Here is a 15,753-nt window from a genome sequence, read left to right as displayed (position 1 = left end):
ATTTCACAAAGTGATCTTCGTGTTCCGGAAGCTGGAGTTATCCCTGAAACACAAGAGGGAGAGGAGATTTAGAGGCACACTAGAGTGTGTGTTATGTGTGTGTATTATGTGTATGTTTGTATATTGTGTGTACATATTATGTGTATGTGTGTTTATGTTATGTGTGTGTATGTTATATGTATGTGTGTTATGCGAGTGTGTACAGTTGAAGTCAGAATTGTTTATTTTTTCCCCGTTTTCTGTTTGACGTAGAGCAGATTTCTGTCAGCACATTTCTAATCATAATGGTGTTAATAACTCATCTCTAATCACTGATTTATTTTCTCTTTGCCATGATGACAGCACATAATATTAGACTAGATATTCTTCAAGACACTTCTATACAGCTTAAAGTGACATTTAAAGGCTTCACTAGGGTAATTAGGGTAAAGTTAGGGTAATTAGGCAAGTTAATGTATAATGATGGTTTGTTCTGTGGACTATCGAAAAAAATATATAGCTTAAAGGGGCAAATAATATTGACCTGAAAATAGTTTTAAAAATTAATAACTGCTTTTATTCTAGCCGAAATAAAACAAATAAGACTTTCTCCAGAAGATAAAATATTATCAGACATACTGTGAACATTTCCTAAATCTGTTAAACATCATTTAGGAAATATTTAACAAAGAAAAAAAAATTTAAGGGGGGGGGGATAATTCTGACTTCAACTATATGTGTATGATATGTGTGTGTGTGTGTATGATATATTAGAACACAAATGTGTATAATATCATGGGAACGACACGTGTATTACAAGCAGACAATCTGATGTATGAGCACACTGTTCATGTCCCCATTTCTCAAAAGGCTTTTAAAATCACACAGAGAAAGTTTTATTTTTCATAATGTAAAATTTATATATATTTTTTTTAATTGTTTGCATTTATGAGGAAAAAGCTCCGCTCTGGATGTGACAGATGTAAAAGTGGCACTTGAGTGATTTTGTTGTTAAATAAAATGGTTTCAAAACGTCGACAGAGACATTTTACAGTAGTGTCAGATAAACAAACAACTTTTGGTCACAAGCGAAATTACCCGCATTTGGCGGGTGTTAATGTAAAGCCCTGATCGTAACCAAATCGAACCGTGAGACCAGTGTAGGTTCACACCTATAGAAATTAAAGGTGTAGTTGGGTTTAAGTATTGAATTAGATTAGTGATGTGGAATATGATCATACTTAAGTGCTAATAAACAGTTCATACACTAACAACAGGCAGCTAATAGGCCAGTAGAGAATGGTGCGAATTGTTACTGAAGCGTTAGCAAAAAGTTTTGTTATTTTAAGGACATTAAATGTAAATCACAGTGCCCTACCGGATAAGTTTGAAGCTGTGATTAAATTTCTTTAAATGAAAAGTTTCAAAGAAGATCTGCACTGGGGATGCAACAATACAGTTCGCCCACGGTTCAATACATACCTCGGTCTTGAACGCGGTTTTCGGCTCGGTTCGGTTCTCATGGCTTGACACGTTTTTTTTTTTCATAGACAATTGGCACAGTAAGAATAAAACCGATTTATTGCAATACTCATTTTGTTTTACTTAAAAGCCAAGAAAAGTGCAGTAGTTCCTGGTGTATTGTATAATAAAATGAACAGTGAAATCTCACAGCTGCTGGTCGCCCATGTACAAACTGGGCAACACATAAAATCCTCCACTTTGAAAATAAACACACATGTGGAGTTAATAAAGATCAATTGGCCATTTCAAATCAACATATTTGTACTTCAGTAAACATAAATAAAGCATCTTCATTATCTCGGTGCTGAAACAATGCCAGACTGTAGTCTGTGACGCGGATCGAGTGCTTTTATAAGATGACAGAAGCCCACATCTCCAATCACTGAAAACGGCTGCAAATCTTCAGCAGTAATCACCCGCACTGCCTTTGCTATTTTATGTGTCTCTCAGAGCCAGTTGGGTTTGTTTGCTGGAAGGATTCAGTGAGGGATTGTTGCTATTTGGAGGACTTTATTACTTTCTCTGCTGTCCTGCTTCAGACAGTGATATTGCTGGGTGATGCGCTGCAGATGTGCAGTCATGAGTATACGTGTAAATCAATCCTCGCACACAGTTATTTTTTGTTCTCAGTTTTTTCTTTTATTGGCATTATGCTTACCGCGATACTGAAATGTTCTCACACCACAGATTTGAAAGACGCCGTGCTTTCTCGTACTGTTGCCTCACTTTACCGCTGCTCGCCATGTTAAAGTGTGGAATAATGGTCAAGTGCCCCCTAACTTTAGAGCATAGTGATTGGATATTTACTCGTGGGGAGGAGTTTCCTCATCTCAGCTCATGGATTTACAGGCACACACAGTCAATTCGGAGAGATGTAAAACGCACATAAATTATTTAACACAAAACCGAGAAAACCGCAATTCACAAGCGCGTACTGAACAGTGGAGGTCGTACCGTACGGTTCAATATTATATTGAGAACCGTGGCATCTCTAGTCTGCACACAATAATTGATTAAATAAATCACAGGACAAAAGAAAAAACAAAGTTTCTCCATTTATTTAATCCATTATTGAATGCAGAACTTTATGAAACATCATTTAAGTAAAAAAATCATGGCATAGATGACATCTGCATGATATTGCTCATTATCTTTTACTGAGAGTCAGATCTGACAGGTGTGTGTGTGTGTGTGTGTGTGTGTGTGTGTGTGTGTGTGTGTGTGTGTGTGTGTGTGTGTGTGTGTGTGTGTGTGTGTGTGTGTGTGAGACGTACTTCAGACTGTCGTTGTGTGTCTTGTACTCCATGATGGTGTTTGGCGGCAGGTTGAGCACGCGCCGCAGGGTGTCCCGTATCCGTGATGTGGTCACCTGATCATTGGCTGTTTTATTCCAGATGGACAGAATATCCTCCTGCAGAGAGACATGTGAAGACAACAGTACTTGTCAGTCAGTGGTAGATGTTGTCAAGATAGTGAAATTTTATATTCCTCCATTTCCCGATAACATTTGAGCACTGTTGAGTGCGTTCCTAATCAGCACTGATTTGCCAATGTGTTCATGTGCTCAAGAGAAATGACTGTGATTGGCCGTGAAGGTCATTAGTTGCGTTTTAAAGCCACAAAGATCAGGGGTCCGTTCTTCGTACGTGGATTACTCAGTTAGCTGGATTTGGATATTGACGATTTGACACGATCCAGGATCGTTTCGTTCTTCAAAGCTGATCCGAGAGTTGTTGTCATAGCAACAGTTCTGCTAGGTCAAACCTGATCGGGAGCAGGTTCAATTCATATAAACAGGATTAGATCAGCTCAGTTCAAGCAAAGATAATACAGAAGGTATGCTCCGAATTCTGATATTTTCTTGCAGTAGTAGTTATATACACTTGGGAAAAGTTATAGTCATTAATAAAATAAATACAGTTTTACGTATTAATAAAACTTATGCAATCTGCACCCTCGAAATGAAAGTAGGACTGCCACCTGGTGGTGCAAAGAGAAAACTTATTGATATGAACTTTTTAGATCGCTTTAGTACAAATTGTGTATAATAGAAATGCAGAATGTGACTTTTTTAAAGTAATAATACATTTTAGCAGTCATAAACATGTTTTGATAGTTATGCCGGTGATTTGATGCTTCACAAAAGTTGCAGACGCCTTTACCAATATCAAAATGCTTTTGTAAACAACCAGTTATTCTTTACACCGATTAAAAAAACGGCTACTATAATAAAGAAAATCTTTTCTAAATGTGGAACTAAATACACTGATATGCAGTGAAATACATGATGAATACTCTTGACACATGACAGTGTAAAGCCTGCAGCTCACAACAAATGTGGAAGGTTATTGCGTGTCATATTTAACAAGCCGTTTACTGCTAATTCAATGTAATTTTGCTCACATGGATAATTGAATATTGATCAGATGATGTCATTACGCTGCTGTGCCGTCAGCCAATCGCTGCATTGCTGATCATGATTTCGAGGATTGATAGATTTGTCCTTTACAACACACGCAGCGATCTCAGATCAGTTCATCCAGACATTCTAATCTGATTCGCGAACTTGTTTGAAGAACCAAATTAGCGAGAGATCAGTTATCAAGATCCAGGATCTGCCAAATAATCTTAGATCATTTAAGCAAGGTACGAAGAACAGACCCCAGCTGGTTTGTCTATAAGCTGACATATGAGTGATCCGCTGATGAATCACAGCTTTAAACCGCTCCTGCGTCCCTGTATCTGTGTTTATACTCAGTAAAAAGGGTGTCACGATTTCGATTTTAAATCGAAATCGATCGAAATTCATGCTCAATTTATTTGATTATCGAATTATCGAATCAAAAATGGAATCGTCGATGCTGCCACGCCCCCATGTCATGTCAGCTTGGGTTGCCAAGCGGAAAAAAACACGCTTGTTGAAGATCTTGTTGTTGAAAAAACCCTCTCCCCTTTCAATGAAGTCGCCTGGGTGAAAGTGTTTTGGATATTCAGTGAGTTATGTTGACAACGTTCATGTTGTCGGAAAAAAAAAACACAGTTTGCAAGCTCTGCTATGTATTAGGGTTGTGCCGATAGACAACACCGGCATCACGATCCTCCGCCCCGCCCCTGTTGCAAATCTGCTGGTGAAAAGTACACACTCAGACCCTGTTTACATTAATAGGTCTTAGTTTTTAAATGGCATTTTATAACGACAATGATCCACATCCACACTGGCGTTTTGCATTACTGAGCAGCCCTCCTTCCTCACTACCACTGAAAACGCACATCACGTGACCACACACACACACACACGCTCAGATAAAGACGCACACACACTGTTATGCACTCGAGACAGCGGGTCCAGGCAGTCAGTGGGTCAGCAGACTGCCTCAATTTTTCACTTTCACACTTGTACTTGGTCATTTTAGCGAACACCTCAGATACTGTTGGCTGGTTCCTGTTGGTTGTGCGTCTTTTTTACCGACGCCATTATAACGACACATCACTGCCTATTCACGAGTCCCGCTGAAAAAGTGATTGACAGGTGGTAATTATGTGTGTATCTTCCTTTATTCATTTACTGTATGATTTGTTTATGATTTTCTTTAATTTTTCTTTTTTAAATCGAAAATCGAATACAACCGTGACTTTAGAATCGAAAATGTAATTGAATTGAGGATTTGGAGGATCGTGACACCCTTACTCAGTAAACAGTGGTGAACTGATGACCTTCGGTGATGGAGTGATACAGTTTTTGACAGTCGTTCCATATTGTATCAGTATATAAAGATATAAAGATTGCTCCTGCTTTGAAGAACAAATAAAAACAAGAGACGAATATAATGACCTGCTTCCTATAATGATTATATTTCAAGCTTGGTTAATGGAGTGCCAAGTAACTCAAAGTCGCTCATTCAGAGGCGGAAACCGGCAGACGTGCCACAACTTTAATCATAAGGTAAACACAAAAACAAAGGTTTCCATCTGGAGCACCTTCACCGGACTCGACACTCGCTGCATCGGGTTCGCAGCTCTCAGCACCGCCTACACCCGTCACCAAGCTGACCAATCACAGAGCTTGCGCTAGGTGTCGTTGTGACGTGTAGTTCAATTTTTTGAGAGGTGTGCGTCAGTGTCAGTGACCGTGCGAAGGCTGCGCCAGAGTATACGCGTGCGCTTGACGCCGAAGTATAAGGTTGCTTTCACACCTACACTTTGTTTGGGAATGTATCTCGTTTGCGCGGTTCGTTTGGCATATGTGAACAGGGCAATCGCGCTTTGTTCCGCGCCAAAGTAATCGCTCCGAGATCGCTTGAATGAGGTGGTCTCGGCTCAATTGAAACTAACCCTGGAGCGGTTTGATTGCAGTGAGAAAGCGATCCGATCCGAGCGCGGTTATGTCACAGTGTTTTATGGATATGTAATAGGCTTACGGCTATATGAAGAGAGAATTATGATTATTGGCGGGAAGTTTCGCGAGTCTCCGGATGCCCGCAAACGAGTGATGATCTACCGGTAATCTCGCGTCTCCCTCCCGGTCCTCAAATAGGCATCGAAGGGGCACACTTCTCACCCCTCCCCACCGCGTCTCTCCTCAGACACATCGCGCTCGCACCCTGTCAATCACCACCAAGCCACCACCTCTCCTGACAGCTGAGCGGGACGCTGCAAAATAAACCCTGACACTCTGACCAATGTGAGGAGAGTTTACTCGCATGTGACTTGTTTTAGCTCTTTTGGTCCGATTAGAAACTTTGCCGTGTGAAAGCGAACCGCTCCAAGAGCAAAGAGCAACAATGTAACATTTGTAATCTCTGTTTCAGAACAACTGAATCCATTCACAGGTGTGAAAGCAGCCTAAATCAGCCTTAACAGTCGGGAAACTTGCCTAGGCCTGCATTTGCATACACTGAATAAAACGACAACAAAAAGGAACATTTAAAGAAAGGAATTGTATATATGAAGTCTAACTGAATAGCTAATAAAAATAATGCTTATAAAAAGGCTCTAACAGACGTGACGCAACATGACACAAACATTTGTCTCTGCAGTGAAGTCAGTCCCAGAATGCAGCAGTACCTGGAAGCGGATGGACACGACCACCCCGCAGATCTCCTCGCCCACCATGAACTGCTCGCCCAGCATGGCCAGGATGATGTTCTCCCAGAAACGAGACGCCAGACCCTTTCTCAGACGGATGATCCACTTCCCTCCATTCTTATTGGCCTCGTCCTGACATACACACACACACACACACACGCACACACACGCACACGCACACGCACACACACACACACACACACACACACACACACACACACACACACACACACACACACACACACACACACAGTCAAAATTAGATGATGTGAAGCTTTCTCTCTCTCACTGGAGATGTTGTCCCTTTGGTTTTGTTGGGGCTGTTTTTGCTCCATTGACTTCCGTTATAATCACATTTATTGACTGTAAAGCCTTGACAGCAGATTCTTTTTTTATATGTTGCTGGTTTTCCCTGTTGGGGAGAGTTGCAAGATGAACTCATTTGAACTGTTGATCATCAGTTGTCAGCATTAACCCTTTAGATCTTTTATTTGGAGTTCAGTGGAGTAAAACAGCAGATTGCAGTGTGTGTGCAGAAATACACTAACTGTGTTTACTGTGTTCTGAGAGGCCCCGTTTACACTAGTGCGTTTTAGTTTTAAAACGGCGTTTTAGAATAAAAAACGATCCGCGTGCACACTAGCGTTTTACCCAGCGTTTCTGAACTGCTCTCCGTCCACACCAAAACGCTGAAAACGCACATCACGTGACCACACACACACTCTTTGGCAAGTGCTGCAGCCCATCTACCCAGATGAGAGCTCTGCTAGTCGGACTTCTCATCAAGCATCTCCTGCTGGATCTAATCTCACTATATTTATTAAACGGGATATTTCATTCATCTTGTTGTCTTTATCTAACGACATATTCCCTGACTTTGGTCATTGGAATCTATTACTTGTTCTCAGGTAACGTGTTTTGACTGAGCGCAAAGATAAGATAATGATTAATGAAACCACGTAGCCTACATTCTGTATATTGACTGATCGCTTGCCTTTATTTTCTATAATGTACAAACTTATTGTATGTTATACTTTTATTATGGCCATTATCGATTATTGAAACTGATATTCAGCATCAGAGAGGGTATGTTTCGTATTTTCACTGAAATTGAAAGGAGGCAGTTGTTATCGGCTCCGTTTTGTTATAAATATCCACACAGTGAAGATGACGCTCATATATGTAGCACGACGCCTCAACATGTCTGCTGTCTGTTAAGTTGCTAATATTAAAATGAAAATAGGCAGTTCCTAATATCATGTTTACATTTTTATTGTTGAGAAAGTGAAACAACGTAGCCAGAGTGATGTGAATGAAGTTATAAAGTACACTGTTCCCTTTGAAGATTTACCTGTGTCCTCTGTCTGTTTTCCATATCAAACTGAGAAGAATAGACTGCAGCCTTGATCAAACTTGCGAAGTCTGAATTTACACGGAGAAGATGCAGGACTGAACTGTTTGTAAGGCTACTTAATATTGAGGAAAAGCCCCAATCAGAGAGGCGAATGTCTGCAGCCCCGCCTCCGTTTTCAGATGTCTCCGATTTCCATCATCCACACTGAGACGGAGCAGCAGCGTTTTAGAATGAAAACGGCCTCTCCAGCGTTTTCGAAACGCTTGTAAAAATGTGTCACTAAATATAATTGAACGGCTGTTAATATACCTGGGCAGCCCATGCAAGTAAAGTCTATGTGTGGGATGCACTGTACATAACTCCATATAGCTTCATTCAAATGCCAATAACTACATTTTCTTTGCACTGCAACTGATGATCAACTTGTCCCTCTTCCCAACAGGGAAAACTCAATCAGGAATGCATGGTTACATGCTGTCATGGCTTTGCAATCAATAAACGTGATTATAATGGAAGTCAATGGGGCAAAAACAGCACCAACAAAACAAAAGGAGAGTCAATTTGAATGTATTATTGAGTTTTTTCACATTTTCAGAGAAAGTTGTGGCCAAATTAAGACTTAAAATCAGCCCAGAGTAAGATGTATTAGGAATGTTACACCCCTGACACACACACACAAACACACACACCTCCCACATGGGTTTGATTCCCTCTTTGAACAGGTGGAAGTCGCTGTGTCCTGTCAGATCTCCAGGTCGGACGAGATGACTGTAGAACTTCCAAAACTGCTCCACCTGAACCGAGAACACACATCGTCAGCGTGCACACACACACATTTACGCACACAGCATTATAACATGTCCTGGTTCTGGAGATGTCAGACCGAGGCCACGGTTCCCATCTGCCGGATGTTCTGCTCGTAGCTCTGTGTGTTAGCAGGTCTGCTGGGCGTCCGGCGCGAGTACCAGAACGTGTAGTTATACTGCAGCGGGTGTTCACCTGCAGCCGGAGTCACCATCTGAACACACACAACCACACACACACACACACAATATGACATGGTAGAATTTTGAATACATCATTTACATCACTTTATGCATTATACAAAGTGTCTTCTTTGAAAATAACTGTGTATTAGTAATTATAATGATTCTATAATATAGAATTTGAAAAACAAAAACAAAAAAACACACATGCACAACCAAACAAACACACACAAACAAACACACACCCAAGCAAACACACACGCATTCACTTTCCTTTGGCTTAGTCCCTGATTTATCAGGGGTCCCAACAGCCGAATGAACGCACACACACACACACATACATACACAAAAACAAACAAACACACACAGATGAACAAAAGCACGCACTTCCTTTCCTTTGGCTTGGTCCTTGATTTATCAGGTGTCCAAACAGTGGAATGAACACACACATGCAACAAGCATGCATGCACACACACACACACACAAATAAACAGACCAACACAAAAGAACACAGAATCACACACACACACACACACAAAAACACACACACGCAAAAACAACTGCACCAAACAAACAAACAAAGACAGACAAAACACACACACACAAAAACAAACACACATACACAAAACAAAACACACATTCACAAAAACAAATAAACGCGTATATGTATAATAAACACATATAAACAAACCATTACAGACACACACAGAATCACAGACAAAACATAATGCAAAACGCACACACAAAACAAACACACATACACAAAACAAAACACACATTCACAAAAACAAATAAACACGTATATGTATAATAAATACATATAAACAAACCATTACAGACACACACAGAATCACAGACAAAACATAATGCAAAACACACACACAAAACAAACACACATACACAAAACAAACAAACACAAATTCACAAAAACAAAGAAAAACACACACATAAACAAACCACCAAACAGACACACTGGGCCTGTTTTAGTAGGGAGGTTCAACCAACTCAGAGTGTAAACACAGTAAATCACACGCAAAGCACACATACACAAAACAATGCAAACAAGACACACACAAACATCCACATAAACATACAAACACAGACAAACAAAGACAAAAACAGGGAATAAAACAACACTAAAACAAACTTAAACAATACAAACAAACACAAATACATACTTCTGTGCCATTATGTCTGTACGTCTCACTAATTTTGTGTGTGTGTGTGTGTGTGTGTGTGTGTGTGCGCATGTTTAATGTTGACACTCACCTTGCGTCTGATGTTGTTATTGTTGTTGTTTATTGAAGCTCTATCGCTCTCATTATTGTCCTTCATCTCCTCATGGTCGCCACAGTCTTCCTCCTTTAAACTACAGACATACATTACTGGACAACCTTTAATAATGTTCATCAATTATAACAGGCTTTATTACAGTTTCCTAAAAATAAACAGTAATGTTTATAGACCATTTTGAGGGATGAGCTTCCGAGGATCCAAAAAGGTCCACATATATTGATAAATAATGTTAGGATAGCTGTTTTTACATTTAGTTACGATTGAATTGCCTCTCATTACAGTTATGAGTTTGATAACAAGCAGGAAATGTTCATGAACCAATGACATCACCTCATTGAAATGGTCTATAAGGAACAGAATATAAACTGAAACCAGACAATCACTTATGTATGTGTGTATTAAGGTAAAGTTGGTTTAATATTCTCACATTCAGAATTTCTTTCTCTCTCTCTCTCTCTCTCTCTCTCTCTCTCTCTCTCTCTCTCTCTCTCTCTCTCTCTCTCTCTCTCTCTCTCTCTCTCTCTCTCTCTCTCTCTCTCTATATATATATATATATATATATATATATATATATATATATATATATATATATATATATATATATATATTAAGGGTGGAGCCGAACCCGAATACGGTATTCGGAAAGGCACGAATTGCGTGTTTTTACGAATACTTGATTCGAACAAATACTTGAAAAATTATTTGTATTCGGGAGCAAGAAAAACACTATCAAAAAGCAGCGTTTCCTCATGAGACCACAGTGCATGCCCGCGTGAGTGAGTGAGTGAGTGAGTGAGAGAGAGAGAGAAAGAGAGAGAGAGAGAGAGGCAAAACGCGCCAAAGCCCGAAACTGAAAGCGAGACGTGACTTTTAAGGGGTTGTTTCATATGGATTTATTAATCATTTTTACTGTTCAGTGATCGCAAACTGCCGTAGTTTATTAAAGACGCAAACTCCTCACTGCACGTCAGCTGCGCGCCTTCAGCAGACCTCCTCATTCCTGCAGCACGAGAGCTTTATGATTGTTTATGAGCGCCAAAAGTGGCGGATCTGTTCGGTGATATATCTGACTGTGTGTCACCGCATCCCTAAGGACTGTTTGGCGAAATATTTGACTGCATGTCACTGCATAACAAACGACTGAAAGGATATAACTAGAGAACTCTCCACTGTGCGACTGGATGTGAGCGTATGGCAAGCCGTTTTAGCATTTAAACCTTGTTCAGACTATCCATAAATATATTTAGAGATATCTCTAATTATATTTTGACTTGTCATAATTATAATTCGACTAGTCAGATTGGAAATATCTGCAAATATATTATGATAGACTAGTCATATTCCTCCATTGACTTCCATTGAAAAATATTTGCAGATATCTCTAAATAAGTTGACTAGTCACAATTGTAATTAGAGATATCTCCAAATGAATTTTGACTAGTCAAAAATCCAATTCAAGATATCTACAACTGTAATTAGACTTTTAGTAAATTAATTAGAGATATCTTCAAATATATTTGTAAATATCTCTAAATATGATGAATTAAAGATATCTCTAAATGTATTATGACTAGTAAAAACTCAGAGATATCAATTACAGTTGTTACTAGTCAAAATTCATCTGATTACGTATTAGTACAATTGTAATTGCAGATATGTCTAATTGTCATTCTGAGTAGTGGAATTATAATTATGACTAGTCAAAATATAATTAGAGATATCTCTAATATATTTATGGAGCCAGAACAAAGATTTAAATGCTAAAAAGGCTTGCCATAGAGAGCGCTTCTCACTAAACAGAGCACCGCGCAACCTTCTATGTAATGTATTATCACATGCACTAAAAGCATCCTAAAAGCATCAACACAGCCACATTCTGCCCCAGCAAGTCAGTTTCAAACATAAAAAAACAAACAAACAAACTTTGTGTCTTTTTGTGGCAGGCAGATGACAATAGCAGGGCTGTATCTTTTAGTATTATATAGAATACTTTTGTTCTGCCAGATCTCCCAGGCAGGGTTTTATTTAGATTTATTTAGTTAATATTAGTTTTTGGAATTCTGTCCATTGGAAAGAAGTTCTTTCAGAAGAAGAACAGTTTTTTGAAGTATTATTTGTTTTTATTCTGTCTATTCAGTGTCCTTCAACAAGAACGGTGGTGGTGGGGTTCATAATATTCACAATGGTATTTTATTAGTTGTTGGTTTAACCATGGATGAGATAATGGCTTCTATGTTATTTTCTTTTCAATGACATTTCTTATCACATGTTCAAAAACAACAGCCAATATTGCATATCTATAATTTATATAATGGGTATAATTAAACAATACTTTCACTATAACGTAAATTAGAAGTGTAATAGAAAAAATATATATTTTTGCGCCATTTTGAATTTCACTCGAATACAAATACAAATACAAATACTTTTCCCCCCTCAACAAATACAAATACAAATACAAATACCGGCTGCTCCGCACATCCCTAATATATATATATATATATATATATATATATATATATATATATATATATATATATATATATATATGAGCAATTCCAGCATTATGGATGTGACATTTGCAGTAAAAACTCAACACATAAATTGACAGAGGAAGTATATGTTAACATTATATTGAAAAATTTGATTATATTTTCTAGAGCAACTAGCCACAGAGTTATGGGAGCAGAAAAATATCAATCTGTAAACATGTTTTGTACTTTAAATGTGGAAAATAAGCATGCGTTATGGGTGTGACAAAAAAAGTCTGCGAGTTTACAGTATACAACACACTTTGTAGAAATTATGTGAATTAAACTGCACAACCCAAAAGAAATAATGCTAATCAAAAGGATTTGAGTCGGCTCTCTATAAAACAAAAATGATTGGTTTTATTTTATTTAATATTTTCACATTTCTGAGGAAAAAGTGTTGTTATGCATGTGACATCTCTCTGTTATGGATGTGACGCATGTGAAATTACCATTTGTGTGACTTTGGTAAATCAAATAGTAATAGTTTGAAAACATTAACAGATGCTTTTTGAGTATTTTTAAAGTACAGTAAAATACTTGCCTACACAAAAAACCCAGAAATGGTTTCCGTATTTTGGTAAAAACTTAATTTTTTTTCATGGCAAGGTTGACATTTGCACAGAATTGCTCATATATATATATATATATATATATATATATATATATATATATATATATATATATATATATAATTTTGGAAAAGTATTTCTGCAAATTATAAATGGTAATATCATATTAGCAGCCAATGGCTATCGAAGTACAGCATTGTTTACAGTCAATAAATAGTGCTAATGTTGTTTTAAATTCATAATTTTAGGTAGAATATTCAAATTACCATGGTAAACAGGAATTATGTTAAAAATATATATGGAAATATAGGGTGCATGTAACAAATTGACACTGAATGAATGTCAGAAATAAAACCAACTTTACCTCAATTGTGTGTTGTGTATATAAACATACACATAATAAATAAAATAATGTACATAATAGATAAATAAAGGTACATATTTGTTTATTTTACTTGTGTTTAAAATGAAGATGAATCTAAATCTACTGTTAAACAGTGCACTAAATCAAAGCAAATACTGTATATAAACGTGTGTTCCACATACACATATAAACAATTCCACACATTAATATTACTGTAACACATTAAATAAATGTATCGTTATTAAACTAAAGACATACACACCACACGTTAATCTTTATATAATGTTAATAAACCCGTGAGTCTTGTTGAATGTATCTGCTTTATGTTTGTAATAGCTGAAGTTAAATGTTTAATGGAGAATATTAGCCGTTAGCCGCTAACTTACTGTTCAAACTGATTCATTCCGCGTTGTCGTTCCTGCTTCTTCTTTCAACGTAAACCTCGATATATAAATACGCTTTATAACTTTTGGAATAATTACTGTTATGTTAAACTATTAGATGTTAGTGTGTTTAATTCAACGGGCAGAGAATAAACTATACTACATGCTACACTGAAGCCAACCACGGTCACTGCGCATGTGCGGACGGCAATCGAGAAACGACAAAAAGCACAAACCGCGGAAGACTCGCTTAAAGAGTACACAAACATGTTGATTAAACACAACAAAACGTTGAAATAATCAACGGCAAACAAAACATTATGATAACAGCGTGGTCGAAGCATACAAATCTTTAAAAACAAATCAATTAAATCCGTCCGATTTGCTGGTTTGAGCTAAAATATACAAAATGCTAAGTCTTGTTTACAGTAACTCAGTGCTCAGACAAAAAAAGCCTTATAGCAGGCCGTAGCCAGTCTTGTGAAAGGGTGGTTCTTTTTTTTTTCTAAAAAATGTGGACTTTTGTTGCAGTCATTCACCTCATTTTCTATTTAAATACTTCAATAAGAGGCATTTTAAGCACTATTTTAGTTGGATTAGCTTGTTCATCTAACAACAACCTATTAGTATACACAGCAAGAGTCAGTCTAAAGGCACTCGAAAAATGTGGGGAAAATAATAAAGCCTTTACTCACATGACTATTTCCTAAAACTGCACCTACACGTTTTGATAACCCTTTACTTCATCAGGGTAACCTGATCACAGTTTTAAGTCACAGCCATGTCAATAAAGGCCTGTTACTATTTTTTCCACATTTTTAAGTGCCTTGGACTGATTTTGATGTTTATTCTGATGAATCCCTTACACAAAGAGCACTGACACATTATTTAAGCTACCCCTGAAAACTTTTAGTTTGATTTTGGAGATTTACACAGCCTAGTTAGTGTTAAACTTAACTTTAATAGGCTACTTTTGGTGCTTCAGACCTTATATTAGTTATTTCTATCTCTCAAGAATAAGGTTAAGATTTTAAACAAAAGTCAGGCTACTTGTAAAATTTTTTTTTTTACAAAAGTCGGTCAATAGTAAAAGTTGACTTCACTTAAATATTGTGCATTTTCTTAAAACCTTCAATGATTTATTTACACAGTTTATCATGACATGTCAAAATAGGTCAAATGAGAATATAGTGGCAACTAGATGTAGACATAAATAACTTTATATAATTAAAACAATATCTACAAACTGCTTAACTAAAGACGAAACAGTATAAGTTAAACACTTACTATAGTAAAGTAATTAATCTGTTGTGGTGATTATGGTAACACAACAACTATAGTAATATAAACAATTGACCCAACCCACATAGCAAAATTTCTCTGGCCCAGCTCTGGCCCACACAATCAGGTTTTGCTTGGCCCACATGCCGCAGTGAATTACGGTACATGACTGGACCAAATCTGGCTTCCAGACAAGGGCCAAACACGGACCATATCTGGGCCAAGTCTCAGCCAAGTTAATAACTCATAACTGGGCCTGAACTGGGCCAGATAGGTTGGTGTGTCACGATTACGATGAAATTGATAAACCCATGGAGTGATGCGCTTTAGGCACACTATGGGCACGCTTTTTCTCAGTGACCTGATTGGTAGAATTTTTTTTCTTTACTCAAAAATGA

At 37.7% G+C, this 15,753-nt stretch overlaps 2 protein-coding genes across 3 annotated transcripts in view; one reads left to right on the top strand and one right to left on the bottom strand.

Annotated features, from left to right (window-relative positions):
• The window catches only part of eif4e2rs1 (eukaryotic translation initiation factor 4E family member 2 related sequence 1), a 15,620-nt gene extending 1,354 nt beyond the window's left edge, over nucleotides 1-14,266 (bottom strand). Inside the window, 7 exon segments of one of the 2 annotated variants that reach the window (NM_001441863.2) lie at nucleotides 1-43; nucleotides 2,778-2,914; nucleotides 6,568-6,720; nucleotides 8,632-8,736; nucleotides 8,826-8,960; nucleotides 10,198-10,313; nucleotides 14,078-14,266. The exon segment at nucleotides 1-43 is cut by the window's left edge and continues 1,354 nt beyond it. In NM_001441863.2, the coding sequence (NP_001428792.1) occupies nucleotides 4-43; nucleotides 2,778-2,914; nucleotides 6,568-6,720; nucleotides 8,632-8,736; nucleotides 8,826-8,960; nucleotides 10,198-10,311 (684 nt within the window). In that variant the 5' untranslated portion in view covers nucleotides 10,312-10,313; nucleotides 14,078-14,266 and the 3' untranslated portion in view covers nucleotides 1-3. 2 annotated transcript variants of the gene reach the window in all.
• The window catches only part of tfr2 (transferrin receptor 2), a 1,009,002-nt gene that overhangs the window by 703,754 nt on the left and 289,495 nt on the right, over nucleotides 1-15,753 (top strand). The window lies entirely within an intron of this gene.

The sequence above is a fragment of the Danio rerio genome, chromosome 23 (assembly GCF_052040795.2).
Source record: "Danio rerio strain M-AB ecotype USA chromosome 23, GRCz13ab, whole genome shotgun sequence".
Taxonomy (NCBI): domain Eukaryota; kingdom Metazoa; phylum Chordata; class Actinopteri; order Cypriniformes; family Danionidae; genus Danio; species Danio rerio.
This window is presented reverse-complemented; position numbering and strand designations above follow the sequence as displayed.